This window comes from Geospiza fortis, unplaced genomic scaffold (genome assembly GCF_000277835.1).
Source record: "Geospiza fortis unplaced genomic scaffold, GeoFor_1.0 scaffold112, whole genome shotgun sequence".
In the NCBI taxonomy this organism is placed as follows: domain Eukaryota; kingdom Metazoa; phylum Chordata; class Aves; order Passeriformes; family Thraupidae; genus Geospiza; species Geospiza fortis.
In genome coordinates this window covers 14702314-14720156 of record NW_005054298.1, presented here as the reverse complement: position 1 = coordinate 14720156, position 17843 = coordinate 14702314, and the positions used below count along the sequence as shown (strand labels likewise).

The 17843-nt window shown below is 38.0% G+C and overlaps 1 protein-coding gene across 1 annotated transcript in view; it reads left to right on the top strand.

The window, feature by feature from the left end:
* ITGB6 (integrin subunit beta 6) overlaps positions 1-17843 on the top strand; it is a 35273-nt gene that overhangs the window by 3696 nt on the left and 13734 nt on the right. Inside the window, exons 2-9 of the mRNA XM_005415810.2 lie at positions 2621-2697; positions 3436-3515; positions 6258-6462; positions 7375-7621; positions 8494-8659; positions 9181-9342; positions 10085-10180; positions 14824-14913. Of these exons, the coding sequence (XP_005415867.1) occupies positions 2637-2697; positions 3436-3515; positions 6258-6462; positions 7375-7621; positions 8494-8659; positions 9181-9342; positions 10085-10180; positions 14824-14913 (1107 nt within the window). The 5' untranslated portion in view covers positions 2621-2636. The remainder of the gene's footprint in view (positions 1-2620; positions 2698-3435; positions 3516-6257; positions 6463-7374; positions 7622-8493; positions 8660-9180; positions 9343-10084; positions 10181-14823; positions 14914-17843) is intronic.

The following is a 17843-nucleotide window of genomic DNA, read 5'->3' as shown; positions in this document are numbered from 1 at the left end:
GATTGAGATTTTATGCTTCTAGTGATAATTAAAGCAAACAAAGCATTGATCTAGTAGAGGAACTTCCTGGTCAACTTACCTTTCATTTTCATAGGTGATGTGTCACTACTTCAAAACAAGAATCATCTGTCTGCTTCCTGTCTAGGTATTCTTACCTTGCCCAAGGTTTACTCTTGGTGTACACTATCTCTCTTTCAGGACCTCTCTTAGGCTCCTGCTCTCAGTATTTTTTCCTTGTCTGTTTCTGTTGTTGTTTATTCTGCTACTTTCTTTTCCTTCTCTGCTCTCTCCAGACAATCAAGGGAGATCTAATAGATCTCTTAATAATCTAATAGATTCCTAATAATTTGCAGAAACTTAGATATTTTATTCAGGAAAGGCTTAATTCAGATAGTCTTTGGCAGCCACCTCACTCAGAGGCAGGCACTTAGCCTCCAGCCATGCTATTCCTGCCAAGACCTATACAAAATATTACCTCACAAGCAAGTGGGGAACTGATAATATCAAACAGAATTTGTAAGTTTTATGTAGGTTGTATTACTAATTCTCTCTACACTTCAAAGTTTGATATCTTGAATCCAAGAATGAGCGCTGTTCAGCTGGCTGGTCCTTAGTTTGAGACACTGCTGGCGGCCGAAGCACTGCCACCAAGCCCTGTGCTTTGGAGTGTTGCTGTAGCCCATAAGAGCTACAAGGTGACCTTTCCACTGAAAGAGAAAGCACTGGATTTTGGGGGCTGCAAGGCTGTAGACATAGTAACAATCTTAAAGGACATACACAAATGTCAGTCAGACCCAGAGAAGCAGGATATTTGAGTGGCATATTACAGGAGGATGTTTTTCTTAGCAAGAGCAAACACTTTTCGTTGATTCCACTTCTTTTTGACCTTATGTAATTACGTAGAGTGTTCACACAGAGTTGTGTCTTCACAAACTGAAGGAACATAATCTAATCAATGCTTTTTTCATGCCAGAGAAAATTGTTGTAGCTGAGCAAGTGCTTTACAAAGGGCACTCTGAGGCATAGAGAGCAGTTGAAGGAGATTTAAGAATGTTGTTGTAAATAGAAATGTTAAGATAGAGTTCCACAACAGCCTAAACTGGGCTAAATTTGGCCCAACATATTCTCACCTTTCCTGCCAGTTCTGCCTCGAACTCTGGACTGGGCAGCCGCAGGGTTTAAGGGACAAAGCCAGATGAAAACCAGCCCTCCACCCTCCCCACAGAAGGTGATTGGGTTTTGGTTGGATCAGTTTGAGACACAGCGTGTTTGGACACGAGCGATGACTAGTGAGAGCAAAGGGGTGGGAACACACGGGCAGAGCAAAGGTGGTTCTGATGTAATCCTGAGTGAGTTGCTAGTGAGACTGCCCACAGTCTGTGTAAATACTAGTAAAATTGGATGTGCCTGGGAATATTTTCAGGCACTAGAATGAGATTGTCTATGCTATTAGACTGTGAAAATGCTCCCTGGCATGAATTTGACCTCTTCTAATCTACACTCACTGCAAACAATTTCTGGGCACAATTTGGTTGCTAGAATGGTCCCAATAGGTACTTTGCAGTCATAAACTCAAGTCTTTCTGCGCCAGTTGGCCTCAATGCCCAGGAATGTTGCAGGCATGTTGAATTTAACTGATAGAGACCCATCCCTACTTTGACTATTGCAAAGCCTTATGAAAAGACAGGACTCATCTTGAAAAAATTATTTTTAAAACAGACAATACCAGAGCAGAAAAGATGGGAAGACATGAAATCCAGAAATAAGGAATTTTATTTCCTTTTAATAAGGTGGTAAGAAATACATATTTTGCATTCATTTCAGGCTGGGAAGCTGGAGGAGAGATAGCAATAACTTCTTATGCAGTTGTTTCTGTGCTGCAGAATATTCAGACACTTATTAGGCAGAGTTAAGGCTGACATGATTCTCTTTTCAAGTCAGTTGCTGTACTGGGAATAAAATTATTCCTCCTTCTATATATTAAAAAAATCTACAACTTCAGCATTTCCCTTTCAGTTTGGAATGTCAATAAAATCAATGTACTTGGTATCTTGAAGTACTGAAGCAAAGTCCTCAGTTTTAATCTGTGATTAGTTTGGGATTTTTTTCCTTCACAATTCCCTTTATGAGTTTCCCTCCATATCACGAAATCTGAAAAACTGGGATTTTTTCTTTTCTCCAAGTATACTTACGTGGCAATCTTAATGATCCATCTCCCCTCGGGGCACAATTAAAGGTGTTATTTTGAAGGAGCTTTAGAAGGGCTGTTGTACAGCGCAAACACGGTCTCTGGGCTGGGTTGCTCTAGGACCCAGAGTGACTGGGACTGACAGAAATCCTCACCTGAATGAATTTTCCCTGTATGCCTTATAAGGAGTCCAGGAAAACAAGGAAGTGATAACCATGTTCACGTTACTGTGTGCACAGCTTGTCCTCTCTACCTGCCCAGGTAGTCCTTGTTTTCACTTTTGTTCATGGTCTGTCCCGCTGGGGTTGAAGTTTCCTCGCGATCCGGTGTACGTGACATCTGAAAACATACCCTCCAGGAATGCATGGGTTTTACGACATTCTACCTTTATGCAGACCATAATTAACAAGCTATTATTTTTTTGTCATGCAGCCAGCACTGAAAACGAATGGGGATTGAATTGCTTTGCCTCTGTTTCCTATTTCTGCAAAGAAATAACTATGTGCAAGGTAAGGCGCAGGGGCAGGGAGATCAATTTCAAAACCATTTTGCATTGTTTCTTGCTTGAAGTTGACACAAAATAGCTTTCTGCCTTCTGTATTTAATCTTTCCTTTCCATTTAATGACCTTTCTTTGACAGGCTGCTGTAGGGCTGCATTGCCATTTCATCTACAACTTGGTGGTCATTACACAGCACAACAGGTTTGGAAGAGACAGACATTTGAGCAATTTTGTTTTCATTAATCACAGTTTGATCTGCTAAGAGTCTTTTCTATTATACATATGGTTGAGTGTTTCTCCGGTAGTTACACAATGGACAAAAATCATATCAAGTATCTACAGAGCTGAGTGAAGCAATATTAAGCGTACAGAGTGAGCATAAATCTGTTCTTTTAATATCTCTCTCTATGTGGGAAATGACTTACCTACACCATACCAGAAACACATGTAACACTCTATCAGGTGCACTGGAGGGAACAAGTTAACATGTTCTAAGTGAATGCCACCCATAAAGCACGCAAAAGGAGGTATGTTAATTGCCAGCAATTCTGAGGTTTAATCTTTATTGGAGAGTTAATCTTTTACCAATAGAACTACTGTTAAGAAGAAATTTTATCAGTAATCCTAAATATGGATAAATATATGCATTTTTCACCACCCACATTCTCTAAATGACAAGTTTCTTCATAAATTGAATGATTCAGCATAATATTAACAGCCTTTTATCTTCTTGGATTTAAATTCAGGGACCTGCTCTCAGGAAAGCACAGTGACTTGTGAAGATTGTTTGCTTTCCGGACCACACTGCGCTTGGTGTTTGCAAGAGGTAGAGTGATAAAAAAAAATTTCAAAGTAAGACTTGAAGTCTTTGTAGTCACTCTGAGTGATGATGAAGTATTGACTTAATTGGGTCAGCCTAGAGTTTTGTAATGCATACAGCGCTTAGTGAAGCCTTCATGGGGAGCAGAAGTGGAATTTAATCTACTCTACATGATCTGTTATTCACAGTATGGTTGTTAGGATGTTTGTTTGTTTGTTTGATTGTTTTCTTGTTTGAAAAAAAACCACAAAAACATCAATCTTCCAAATCTATGGCAGAAATAGGGGGGTCTCAGGTCATCAGCCTGAGGGCTGGCTGGTGGTGAAGCACCAGACACAAAGTCAAAAGCCGGACTGTGTCTTACAGATTATGTGCCAAGCCAGACAGTGTAAACAGAAGGTTTGCAAGTATGAACACTGTAGAAGTTTGCAGATGTAAAACTTCCATCCAGAAATTATTAATCTGTGGTTGATTTTAAGTGTTACAATAATGTCGACTTTATAATTCATATGACATAGATATGTTTTTGGTAAAACATTGGACTTAAAAAATATATCTGGATTTGTTTCCTATACTTTTATTTCAGATTTTCAGTGCAACCCTAAGGAAGTGACTTCACACTTCTGCTTTTAAAACTTTCTCCTATAAATGGTGCTAAATAATATCTCCCCAGTTCACAGTAAATATTCTAGCTCTTAGTTCATTAGCATTAACAAGATAGTCAGCTATTGCAACAAAAACTTGACAGAAATATTAGAGAAATAAAGTCTTTTTCATTTTAGTTTCTGGATTGCACCTTTACTGCTAACAGTTTTTGTTGGCTTTGGGTACAGCGATATGACACAGCATGGGACTAAAATACTCTTTATGAAATAGCTCAGCGAGAAAAAAAACCTGCATGTTTTAAAAAAAATTCTAAAAAGGCATCTTTTGCCATTTGCAAAATATATTACCATGGAGGTAAAAAAGACCCCACATTAGTGTGTTTGCAGTAGTTTTTATATCTGTACTATAAAACAGGATTTTGTTGAAATTGGATCACATAATTTTGATTACTGCCATGTATTTACAGGGAAAAAAGAGCCCAATATAATTTATTGATTTTAAAAACCCCCAAACCAAACCAAAAAAACTGTGGAACTATTGAAAACTTCACTGTAGTAAACATGATTTTTCTTCTTTGTTCATAAGCTCATCCATTTCTTTGTTAGAAAACAGCAGATCAAGCATGCAAAAGGCATAGGAGTTTTAGTGTGAGAGCAAACAAAAGCACCTCCAAGGAAACTGTTTTCTGTAGGATAGGAACACACTTTGTAATTGTATTATTTGAAATATGAGGTTGTCTCTTCACACATTTTGAAAAGTTACAAACTGTGTAACTGAAGGAGACGACATGGATCTCCCTGTGAAAGGTTTATAATGGTACATGTAATTTATGTGTGCTGTATTCAAGAAGCAGTGGGTGAGAGTTTTGCCTGAGCAAAGGCATCAGGTTCAGTGTGGAGAATAATAAACCACTGTTCCCAGCAGGTGCCTCAACACTTCCACCAAAATATATAAGATCCCAGACAATTTTCAGGCATGAAGGGTGATATTTTGGTGGGAAAATGGTCATAGTTCTGTTTTTAACAGGTTTAAAGTAAATTTGTTTTGTTTTGCTTGGAAAGTTTTTCAGTGACTGAGAATATTTGCGGCTTAATGGCTGATCCATGGGTTGCTTTCCCAGACCTAGGAGAAAAGAGCAGATGCATGGTACAGGCCCATGAATATCTGCCAGGAACTTAATGTTTCAGAGCTGGTTCTGCCAGGCACTGCCCAGGCTTTGGTCAAAAGGGCTGGCAGGCCAGAGCAGTTTCCAGGACACACCTGACTGATTTTGAGAATCTTAACTCTGGACATAGCCCTGGGAAATGGTAATAAGGCACAGAAGCCTCCTTGTAAAAGTAACCATTAACTTCACCACCATGTGAGGTTAGTACCCACCCTGTAGCAGCGCTGTGGAAGGGAATGCATATCAATGCTCTGAATTGAGTAATGGCAATAAACTGCGAGATATCCAGTTGATATCTGTAGGCTTTTGATTTCCTCTGGCTGGTAGAAGGTCAAGGAGGATGCTGGGCCAAATTTAGGTGTGGGGATGCTGAGAGCACCACAGCTGTGGTCACTGCTGGGCACCAGGCAGAGGAACAAGGACTTGATGCTTCAGTGGACAGGTTAAATGAGAGCTGAGGAGAAAGTGTAGGTCAGAAAAAAAGAACTAGTAAACACTGGGTACCCACAATCTGTTTGTCACAAGTCGTCCAGGAGTTTATTATCAGCAAGACCTCTTCTTTTATTGAATGATGTGCTTCAATCTGCAGTTCTAAACTGTATAGGAAAGACTGATGAATTTGTGGCATAATCCTATGATAGAAAAACCAGTGGCTCAGAGAGGCTTTGTGTTATCATTCCCAGTATTGTGAGAAACCAAATGCAGTGAGTGGCACAATTCCCATTCTCCAGCAACAGAGCAGTTCCTCCCAGGATAACAAGTCGGTGTAAGTTACGTTAATTATACACCTGTGTGACTTGACCCATGAAGGGCAAATTTGGGTTTCTGTGCCACCTATATCTAGTTCTGCACTAGTTTGCACAAACTTGCACCTTTGTTTCCATTCCCTGAGTTGGACTGACCTTTTGTGGGGCAGGTGCTGGTGGCTAGTCAGTAAAAACATTTAACTCATCCCTTCCTTCTCCTGCTTGCGTTAGAATTACACAGACTCGTCTGGAATTCATGGGAGGTGTGATACCCTGGAAAATCTTTTGTCCAAAGGATGCCAGATGAATTTGATTGAGTTTCCCATTTCAGAAGTAGAAATTCACAGAAATGATCCCCTAACTGCATCATCCCAGAAGAACAGTTCTGATGTCACACAGATTTCTCCCCAGAAATTAACGCTGAGACTGCGACCAGGTAAGTCACAGATCACAGGTTTATTTCAGACAGTGTGATAAACTGAAGCTTCTTGGGTTGAACAAGCTCAAAAATATCTTGACAGAATAAAGATGAAAACCTGTGTTGAGTCCAAAATTATCTGTTGACTCATCACATGAAAACTAGGTTCAGCTGCGTTCGGAATATTTTCAGAAGTGCTGGGTACATCATAAAAAAAAGGATATATATTTTTAGCTCCTCTCTTCTCTCGCCAGTGAGGTGGCAGGGAGAGAATGAAAGCCCCTGGCTCCTCCCCAGCTGAGCTCTTGTGCCTCTCCCCTGCTGGTCTGGCAGAGTATCTCAGAGGCAACACAAAATCTTGCTTTGAGGATTTACAAGATACCAGTGGCATTTAGGGTAGCATTCCAGAACCACCTTGGGGTCCCTCACATTTGAATTTTTCCTGGAGAAAATTTGGAATAAAAAAAGTAAGAGACATTCAGTTAGGTCAGGTCATAGTGCTGGAACTTCAAAAAAAAATCTCTGTGTACACTTTGACTTTGTTTAAATTTTTAAAGGATATGATAGGACCCCAAGTGCTACCTCTAGTTTTAATTAGCTTCATAGCTAAATTTTCTAAAGCTGCATACTGCTGCAGAGATGTTTTCACACTTTTTCAAATTATAGCAATCAGTTTTAATTCTGTGCTTATGGCATTACTGTAGAACTGTTTAAAAAAAACCCCAAACATTAGAGCTACTTTTAATTTTCAGACCTTTAATCGAGATTTTTTTGTTTACAGACAATCTTTCAAATATTTTTGTTAATGCTAACGGTGCTTTAAAATACCAGATAATTGTCACCATACTGAAGTTTATGAAGAAATTAGCATTGCTATGTTTTCTGCACAGAAATGCTGATATGTGTCCCACTTTCCCCTGACCTTAATAGGACATGAAGAAACAATACAGATCAAGGTTCACCAGACTGAAGATTATCCGATTGATCTCTACTACCTCATGGATCTTTCAGCTTCCATGGATGATGATCTGAATACAATCAAAGAACTGGGTTCAACTCTTTCCAAAGAGATGTCAAAACTGACAAGCAATTTTAGACTGGGGTTTGGATCTTTTGTTGAAAAACCAGTTTCACCATTTATCAAAACTACAGCTGCAGAAATAAACAACCCTTGCAGGTAGGCAGGGAAAATCCCAACACTTGTTTGCATGCCAACACTGTCATAATCTTTAGGTTAAAATTAATTTCAGCAGCTTCGCTGGAAATTCTCCCCTCCTCCAGCTGTAAATGAGTTGGTTTGTGGAACAAGATTTGGTTCTTTTAGTTTCACCTTCTGATCACCCTTCTAATGAGTCCTACGTTATTAGGATAGAGGAATCTGGGAGTGAGTCTGCTTTTTAGCTTTTGCTGCTAGTTACAAATGTGCTTAATATGTTAACAAAAAGGTATGTGGCATGTATTTTTATATATCTTTTAATTTCTTTCATTTTCTAGAATATATATAAAAGAATTTAATGAATTACGCTAAGGAGTTGCAAGCTCAAACCCAACACAGAAAACCAGTTTCATTTAGCCATCAATGCTGTTCTCCTGCCTTTTTTTCCCTCTTAAGGTCTGGCAATCTCCCCAGCCCCTGGCTGCCCTAGCCCTTAGCTAACCTGTGTAGGGGAGAAGCTGGACTCTGTAACCTGGACCAGGACTGCAGCACCTTGGTGGTTGTCTCTGAGGGCCATTAAGGACCTACAGATCCCAATATGCTTCCAAATATGAGATCAAGGCACAACAGGAGGCATGGCAAGGGCTGCACGTTGGTAACTGGCTGAATTACTCTGCTCTAGGAGGCATTTCCCAGCCTTTATGCAGATTTTTTCCATTGCCCAAGACACTGAACGCTCTTTAATTATCTTAGGTTTGTCACTAATTCTTCTCAGGCAGAGACAAGAGACAGAAGGACAGAAGACCAAAACTAATCCAGACAGCCCTCTGAAGCAGTCATTCCAGTGATTTTTCACTCTCTATTACCCATAAGCTGTCTCACTTTTCTTGCAGAAGTGTACCATATGAGTGCTTACCCACCTTTGGATATAAAAATGTTTTGCCACTAACAAATGATGCTGAAAAATTCAATGAAATTGTGAAAGGACAACGAATTTCTGCTAATATAGACACTCCAGAGGGAGGTTTTGATGCAATTATGCAGGCAGCTGTTTGCAAGGTAATTGAAACTTCTAGGTATATTATTCCATATATTATCTCTTCTAGTATTATATGCTGGTATTTCAAAGTGACAGATTATTTTTCAAAAATTTTTAACACAAACCAAGAGCCTCATTAAATTTGTGTGAAAATACTTTTGGCTGTACAAGTAAAACATGCATATTGCAATATTTTAGCCTAAGTTTCCTTTTAATTGCCAGGGACAAATAAGTCCAAATATCAGTATAATTACTGTGTCTGTTTTTCTGTTTAAATATTTTTTATTAACTTATGTTTAGAGTAGTAAGCAGATTGACATGAACATGGCCAACCCATGTTATTAAACACAGGGATGGGGAAACAAAATGTTAGCCAAAGACAATGGAATGAAAATCATCCCTTAGGAGATGTGTTGTCTTTGATGCTTCCTTGCGAATGATGCTATTCATTCATTTTGAGATGCCGTTCTCCAAATATTTTGCTGTTTTTCTATGTTGTGATGCAATATATCTTGCTAAACTGATGTGTTTTAAATGACAGGAAAAAATTGGCTGGAGGAATGATTCTCTACATTTGCTGGTGTTTGTGAGTGATGCTGATTCCCATTTTGGGATGGACAGTAAACTGGCAGGGATTGTTATTCCTAATGATGGGAACTGTCATTTGGACCACAATAATGAATATTCCATGTCAACTGTTCAGGTAATTACCTACAAATTTTGTATACTGTCACATTCTGGACATTTAAAGACTAAGAGAAGCAACAGTGAATTACACTTTTAGCACTGAAATGTGTAAAAGCTAGGGAATCCAGATATTTCATGTAATCTATTTTATTTGTAACTACATGTTTCAGTAAAGAGAGAACAGTGTGTTTGTATGGAATCAGAATAGATCATAACTAAGAAAAAGGAAAGAAATAATACAATTTCTACAACAGGAAAGCCCATGGAATTAGACTAAATAGTATTTCCTTCTGCAGAGAAAGCAAGATTTGCATTAATTATGTTCCCTGAAAGGGTGTGAATTCAGGACCAGCTCAGGAATTTGCAGGACACTGTTCCTGTATGAGAACTTGTGAGTTTAAGATTCAGTGTTCAAAAATACTGAATATATACACTATAGTGTTCATTGTAGGACAAATACCATTGGTGCAGTGCAGTTCTTTGGATTAAATATGTATATATAACACAGATGCTACTGAGCCAAAGCCCCCACTATGGAATCTGGCTCTGTACTTTTCACAGAAGGGTTTCCTTAAAAACAACACCAGGAAATTATATGCACTATCTTTTATTTTGTATATGTGTATTCCTAATTAAAGTTTATACTACACAGAGAACAAAGTGCTCATTATGATCACTTGAATGTGTCTTTCATGGGAGACAGGAACTGAAAGCACATGAGAAACAGATTTATGTGCCTCTCTTTTGTTTGTTTGCAGGAGTATCCAACAATTGGACAATTGATTGACAAACTTGTGCAAAACAATGTTCTATTAATTTTTGCAGTAACAAATGAGCAAGTTCACATATATGAGGTGAGCAATCTAAAATTATCAGTTTTGCAATGTTTGTTTTAAAGTTCACCCTTTTTTACAGCTGACACAGTAATTCTAGCACTAAGGACTGAATTCTAAAAGATATTTATGTGACAAAAATAACTAGAAAATTGTATATCAGAGGAAAGCTCTTCTGCTCAAGTGCTTCTTCATGTATTGATTTTGGTGTTCTAAGGTAACTTTAAAATCAGATTTCAAGTTGAATCACACTAATCCTTTAAGTCAAGGATTGACAAACTATGCATTGCTAAACTATTCAGTATCATCATTATGATTAGCCTTTTGTATTTGATAAGGCTAGAGGAGAGCTGAACCTTTTCTCACTTTTATAAAGAATATACCTGAAACATGCAGTTATCATCACACACTAAAAGAGATTCTACATAAGAGTTCATAGTGGGTAATAAGGGGTTTTGCAGCCTAAGCTTGGCTGCCTGGCTACACCCTGCTGTGTGAAAGGGGACAAGCAGGGAGAAATTGTTTGCCCAAATTTATTCAGGTTGGTGGAGAGGAAGCCAGTAAGAATGATCCTGCTGATACAATAAGACCAGCTTTCTGAAGGAGAAGCCTTTGCAAAACATTCTGTATTATCACCAGAAGTACAGTAATGAGGAGAGGTGCTCCTCTGCTGTGATTGCCACTGGAAGATAGGAAAGAAAGAGAGCAGGAAAAGAGAGAGCAGCTGAGTCCTTGAGGTAGTCACCAGTAGGATGGTTTTTATATTTCTGTTCTCCGTGTAACCCAGGGAAGACCCCCAAGTACTTCTGCAACTGGTTCTAGGGGTGGAGTTGTTTTGATTAAGACTGATGCTCCAGCTGTTTAACAAAAGTAACAAGAGTCACAAACTGCATAAACTGATTCTCAGATTACAGCCTTGACAAGGGAAGGAACACTCTGTGTCTTGAAGCACTGACTGCCTTGCATTTTTGAAGACTGTATTGAGTACTCAGCTGGATCATGAAAATTTAGATTGATAACAGTAGAAGTCAACCACTTACAAATGCACTGGCTTCAACTATTTCTTAATAGAGATCCAATTAATGACAGGTGAAACATTTTTCCCTATAGGTGCTTTTTTACATAGATGCTTCATGAATAGGGGCTGTTCTAGGAAGGTAGTTGAGAAATACCTGTTTGATTTACAGAGCCTTTTTTTGTCCAAAGAAATATTTCTCTTGCTGATGGCATGGTGGTTTACCTTGAAAATTGCTTGTGGTCACCCTTGAAGCTGGCCACCAGCATTCTTATCAAGCTGTTTCTATTTCAGCATTCCTGTGTCAGTTACCAAGAGGAACCCTTTGGTAATAGGGAACACTGAACAAGGGGTAATAGCTAACACAAAATACAAATCATGGTTAACCCAGCTAGGGAATTTTTTGCTCTTGTTGCTTTCTTTGTTAGAAAAAAGGAAATACAACTGCCTTCTCTTTTACAGGGTGTATAATAATCCCACTGAATATAATCTATCTGCTGATTTTGCCTTTTAATACTGCTTTCTTCCACTAATGGAATAATTATTATATATTATATAGATGATTATATATTATTATATATTCACTAATTCCACTCATAGATAGCTATATTTGTTATGGTCTGCTTTTTGTCCTGTAGGTGATGTGGAAAATCAGTCAGAGCAAGTACAAAAATCATACACAAGTGTCACAGTGCAGTTTTTCCAAACAGCAACTACATTTAAAGAGTCTATGTAGGGTGTGAAGCCAGGTAAATAAATGAACACACTGCCTAGTGTTCATCTCTGTGATGCAAATTTGTAATATAAAGGTATTAACCACTATAAAGGTAAATAACCAGTATCTATGCTTAACAATGTAAAAAGAACAAAGCAAGACAATGAGAATTATTCTTGTGGTAAGGTCCCTGCTCAGGTAGGCTGGAGTGGTGGCAGAGGACTCTAAAAGTTTTGGTGTTTCACTTCTCTTGAAAAGCTTCAGTGGTGGAGATTCTGTAGTCTCCCTCAAAAAACCCTTCCATTTATCCTTTGAGGTGGAAAGATTCTCCCCAAATATCTTATCTCAAATCTACTTGAACTCAGCTTCTAATTACATCAGATACCAATACTGACTGTGGTTATTTATAATTTAGTTCTCAGGGACAAGCTTACATTAAAATTACTGGGAGGACTTAAAATGTACCTCTTTAAATAGACTTGATAGATTCCATTAGTCTTAAGTGCAGTGTTCAGACAGTCAAATATATATTTTGTATTTCTAGCCCTGCATAATCCCCAACAATTTAGCGAAAAATAATTCAGTCATGTAATATTTTTGATCCTCTTCAACTGAATTTTCAGTTTATTCACTTACATATGTATTATTATCTAACACAAATCTTAGGGGTGGCACAAGCACAGAACACCTATGCTTTTAACAGAGCTGCTGTTGCTTTTGAACCTTTCATGTGCCCAAAAAACTACAGCACAGTAACCTCAAGAGATTATTTAGATCTGATGCAAGAAAAGAGAGAAAATTCTTTACAGCTCTGATAATTGGAGATTATTTTTTAAAAGGATTTTTTTTTAAAAAAGGTATTTTATAATACATTCATCTATGTCTGACTTCTAGCATCATTAGTGTCAGCTGAGTCTTGCTCAAGCATCAGGGGATGTTTAAATTATATAAAAACTATTCACTCAAAAAGCATCTGTGAATATGGAAATAATAATTATATTTTAACCAAGCCTACTTTGGTACAAAAGAAAACACCAGTCTTTAAGCTTTCATGAAGTTGTTGCTACTATTGCTGATATTATTTGTTTTCAAGCAAAATTCTTTAAAAATGTATTCAAACTTAGATAAGGAAAAGAATCCATCTTTAGTCCATTTTAAGCAGCATTTCTTTTGAAACAAAAATTACTCATTTTTGGATGAATTATTTCATTTTATATCACAGGAAAAACAGGTTGAAAATTAGGGTTTCAGGCTGTATCGCACTGCTGAAAATTGAACTAAAAATACTCTATTCTCCACACTCATACAGAATTTCAAATTATTTTTATATATTTGGCATGGCACACTATTTATAATGAAAATTCTCCTATCATTTACCTTGCTAAAATATAGACATATTTGAGCTCACTGAGCTCAAATACATAATTGCCAAATTTCTTTTACATTAATCAGAGTATCCCTATAAAATGGAAGTTCACCTTTTAATGAATATTTGCCAAAGGACTAAATTCCATCATATCCTTTGAATGTTTTGCAATAGCAGCACCCCAAAAGCATCTGTCTGCCTCACCTTGGCAATGGTTGAACAGAAATATTTGTTAAGAAGTGAGGGTTAACCAATGGACTGGAGACACACACTCGGCCTGGGCTTGAAATACCATCCTTGTATCACCATGCAGAAAATTTTTGTTCCTAGATGAGAGATCAACCAAAGTGTTCAAAGCAGCACATCCCTGCTGTTTGTTTTGCATACCACAGATTAAAGGGGACTGTATTTTAAATTCCAGGTTTGTAATGTTTGTCTCAAAAGGTCCACATGTACCAAACACAGTTTCAATATTCCAAAAATACTTGAGAGGGCACTAATCACAGGAGGAGTCAGGAATGCAAAGCTGCCAGCTGTAACATAAAATGCAGTTAATCCCACTGATTTACAATAGCACAGGAAATCTAATGAATGATAACCATTCCATACATAATACATAAAATAATCACAGAGCTTTTGGAGATATGAAGGTTAAGAAGGATATAAGAGTATCAAATTACCCATGTTTAATAATAGTTCTCTGGATATTTTCCTTTTATTTAAAATAACAGCATTGATATGATAATGTGTAAAGGAAAACTAGTGCTACAATGCATTTTTAAAAAAGATGAACGCATTGTTCTCCAAAGGCATGGGTTAAAGCAAGGGAAGTTCACATAGTTGACAATCAGGGAAGGCAAATTTTAATTCGCGATATTTAAAATCCAGCTGTCAGACATCGTGTTAGTGTCACAGTGCAACTTAGTGCAAAAAGAAAAGAGAACTTTTCACTGAAATAAATTGCTAAATTGGCACTGCATTATTCACAGAAATTCAACATAAAATCCATCAGAGCCACAGAGCACTGAGATACGTGCGCAAAGATAAAAAAGTGACTGCAGTTGCTGAATGTAGGGTCCAAGACTTGAGCTGTGCAGTAACAGTAGAGCAGCTGAATCTGTTTCTGGATATTTTTATTAAAGGGAAATACAACTGTTGATAAAACATATCTTCCATCTAAATTTGAAAAATTAGAGCTTGAAGGATACTATTGTATCAAACTTCCAATCACAGAGAGGTGATTTAACAATATATGTTCAATGAAACCAGCTCTTCTCCATCTGACTTTCTCATTAGGACACGTGCAATGGAGACTGCAAGAATCCTTGAAAATATTGCTGTTATTTATTTCACTTGGCTTCAATCTACTTGGTTTTGTTGTCAGCTCCTTCATTTTTGTTTTGAATTTTTTTATTTTGTTGGAGGGGCTTTTTGTTTGGTGTTTTGGGGGTTTTGGAGTGGTTTTTTTGTTTGTTTTTTTCTTTCTTTGGGTTTGGAGTTTTTTTAGATGGTAGCTCCTTGTCACCTAGACTTTTGTTGTGCTTTAAATTTGTTTTTTATATTTCTAGAATTATGCAAAGCTTATTCCTGGAGCTACTGTTGGACGACTGCAGAAGGATTCTGGAAATATTCTCCAGCTGATCATTTCTGCATATCAGGTAAGATGGGTACAATGCAGCTTCTTGTTTACATATTCATGTTTACATATTCATGTTTACATATTCAACTTTGGTTAGCAGTTTGGTAAAAAGATGTGTCTCTGATTCCTTTTATGGACTGATTCCTTTCATGAAACTGAATGATTTCATCAATTTTTTTATGTTAGGTGCTGACCTTAACAGGAAAATTTGTTCGCTCTGAGGATTAAGTAAGCACAGAAACAAAATTCCTATAACCTTCTGTCAATCCTTAGTTCTGCTGGAATGCTGAATTTAAATCAGTGTGTCATCTGCATTGCCTTCTTCATATTCCTGTATTTTACACCTCCTCTTAATCCTTCTTTAATATTCAGGTCTCTCAGTTCCACATCTCAACAGGGACTCAAGTCTCTCCCTGTTGGTAGCTGCCACCAGAGCAGACAAACAATTGCTTTGCAGGAATATCTGGGGAAAAAAAACCACTCTTCTATGCTCACTGCTCTTCTCTGCTTTAGCAATTTGATGCTGCCTCTGTGAGGCTGTTCTGGGGTTTTCAAAAAGAACAATACAGGAGCCAACATGGGTTTGTTTAGGTAATGCCAGGACTTGAATGGGTTTGTTTAAGTAATACAAAGAAACACTTTAATTATGTCAGGAACATAAACACAACACTGCTCTTCAGAGCTTTGTTTATAAAATTCATCCTGGGTGCCTAGCTCTCTTCTGTCAGAGGAATGTTTTTAGGCAGCTGTACAGATCTTTGCACTGATATATCAATTTACAAACACACTGATATTCCATAGATTACTCTGTTCTGTCTCAGCCCATTTTTATTAAAAACCTGCTCTACCAGTTGTCTACAATGACAAATAACCCTTTGCAAATAGCTTCTGTTTCTTTCCTTACTTTTTTTTCTGCTCTTCTTTCTATCACCTGAATAAGATAGTCATCACTGTGCCAAAATTACTTTGGTCTTAGTGATAGGAAGGAAACCAAATTCTTCTAACTCTTATAAAACAATGAAGGCAATACAATTTCTGAATTATGACCTTTTAAAATGAAGTGCAAAATACCAGGAGTTTCTCCATTTTATGAAAAATTATAAGGGGAGAACTTCAGGGTTAATCTTGGGAGTGTACAAATTTTAATAAATAAAGGTGAGGAAATTTTCTTATGAACAAAGCTATTGCTAAATTTGAGTGGCAATAGAATTTCACTTCTGGATTCCAACCTGCTCCTAGTCACATCTAGTTCCTATCAGCATTTCTTCAAGCTGGCAGTTTAATGTATAGACACAGGTTCCTCCATTTAATTGCTGAAATATCATTTTGTTGTCAGTAAGTAATGGAAAAAACACACAAAAATTGTTCCAGTGCTGTGTCCTGGTGCTTTTTCTGTAGCATAAGTTGCCTCACTGGAATATTAAAAATGTGAGGAGTGAATCCTTGCCTCTTCTTCTTAGCATCTGCTTATGTTCCTATGGCCTATGATTTTTCCCTACTCTCCTTTTTCAGCCTGCTAGTATTTTTGGCCTCTGTTGTCTTCTATGACAAGAAGGAGTTCAGTTCTACTGTCTCAAGGCATAATTTTCTTATGCCTATTTTAACCTACTTCTAATGCTTTAAATTTTCACTGAGTGCACCTTAGCTCCCGAGTTTTAGGGTGCGGTGAATAAGAGCTCTGCATTCACCTTATCTTTGTGTCCTCACAATTTCATTATATTGCATCACTGAGACACCTTCCACACACCAATCTTCTCTCCAAATTAGAGTCCCAGTCTTTTAAGTCTCTCCTTGGTGGCTCCATCCCCTTGGTAGCTTTGTCTGACCGTCTGTTTACCCTCCCTGACTCTCATGAGTGCCTTCTGAGATGTGGAGCCCACAAGAGCTTGTAGTACACAGTGAGGGCACACTAAGGTTTATACAAAGGCACAGTTATGTCCTCTGCCTTGTGCCCAGCCTCCTGGCTCTGGTGGCTTTTTAGCTGCTGCATGCTTTGAGCAGAGCAGGCCCCAGAGCTGGCAGCGGTGACGATGATGCAGCTCCCAAGCTGTTTTGGCTGATCCTGCTCCCGTCTGTTCCACGGGCACGGTTTGGAGGAGCTCTGAGCTCTTTGCTTGTTGCCCTGCAGCAATGGCAGGGAGGTGACTGCAGGAAGGGTGCTCCTGCCTTTGGGCCATAACTTGTCACAACCTCATCCAGGCACAGCATGTCTGGACCACACACCAGACATGGTGCAGAGCTGCACGTACATTCTTAAAATCCCACATTTCTTTAGAGATGTAAGAAGTGTGCAAGTAGCAACATGTCGCACTCAAAATTTCCCAAAGTCCATTTTATTACACTTACCCTTAAAGGTTAACAATCTTATTGTTTTGTGATTGAAAAATCTTCCAAGCAGGAAGCACTAAATACCCCTTTATTTGGCAGAAGTAAAGATATATGCATTTTTTTCGACTGTGAAGAAGGAAATGACAGGAGACCTACAGCTGAAAATCACATGCAAAACAGAACTAATGCTACTTTTGTTAGAAACTTTTCATTATACTCTCAGAAGTGTAATTCAATGTCCTGTGTCTCTGCTTCTTCACTCACAAGAATAAATAACTTTTTGCTCTGTGGGAGTAGAGTTAGACTAAATCTTTTAACACTTTTAAAGTCTTCTTGAGTGTTTACTTGCTGTGCAAACACAAGGTTTGCTAATGCCATTCACCATGTGTTGCCATATAAGAGCTTCAGAGAGGAAGTAAGTTAAGAAAGTCTGAGCTGTCAAAATATTTGTTGCAGGAGTTCTCATGTTCTTTCCAAGTATAGTTTATTTTCTTCTGTAAGCATATTTCTGCCTGCTTTGTTTAGCATTGAATTCTGCGTAACTTCGTGTTGCAGAGCTGTAGGCTAAAATGCTTTGTGACAGATAGCAGGCCTTTTGATTAAAGCCATTCCAAGAATTTA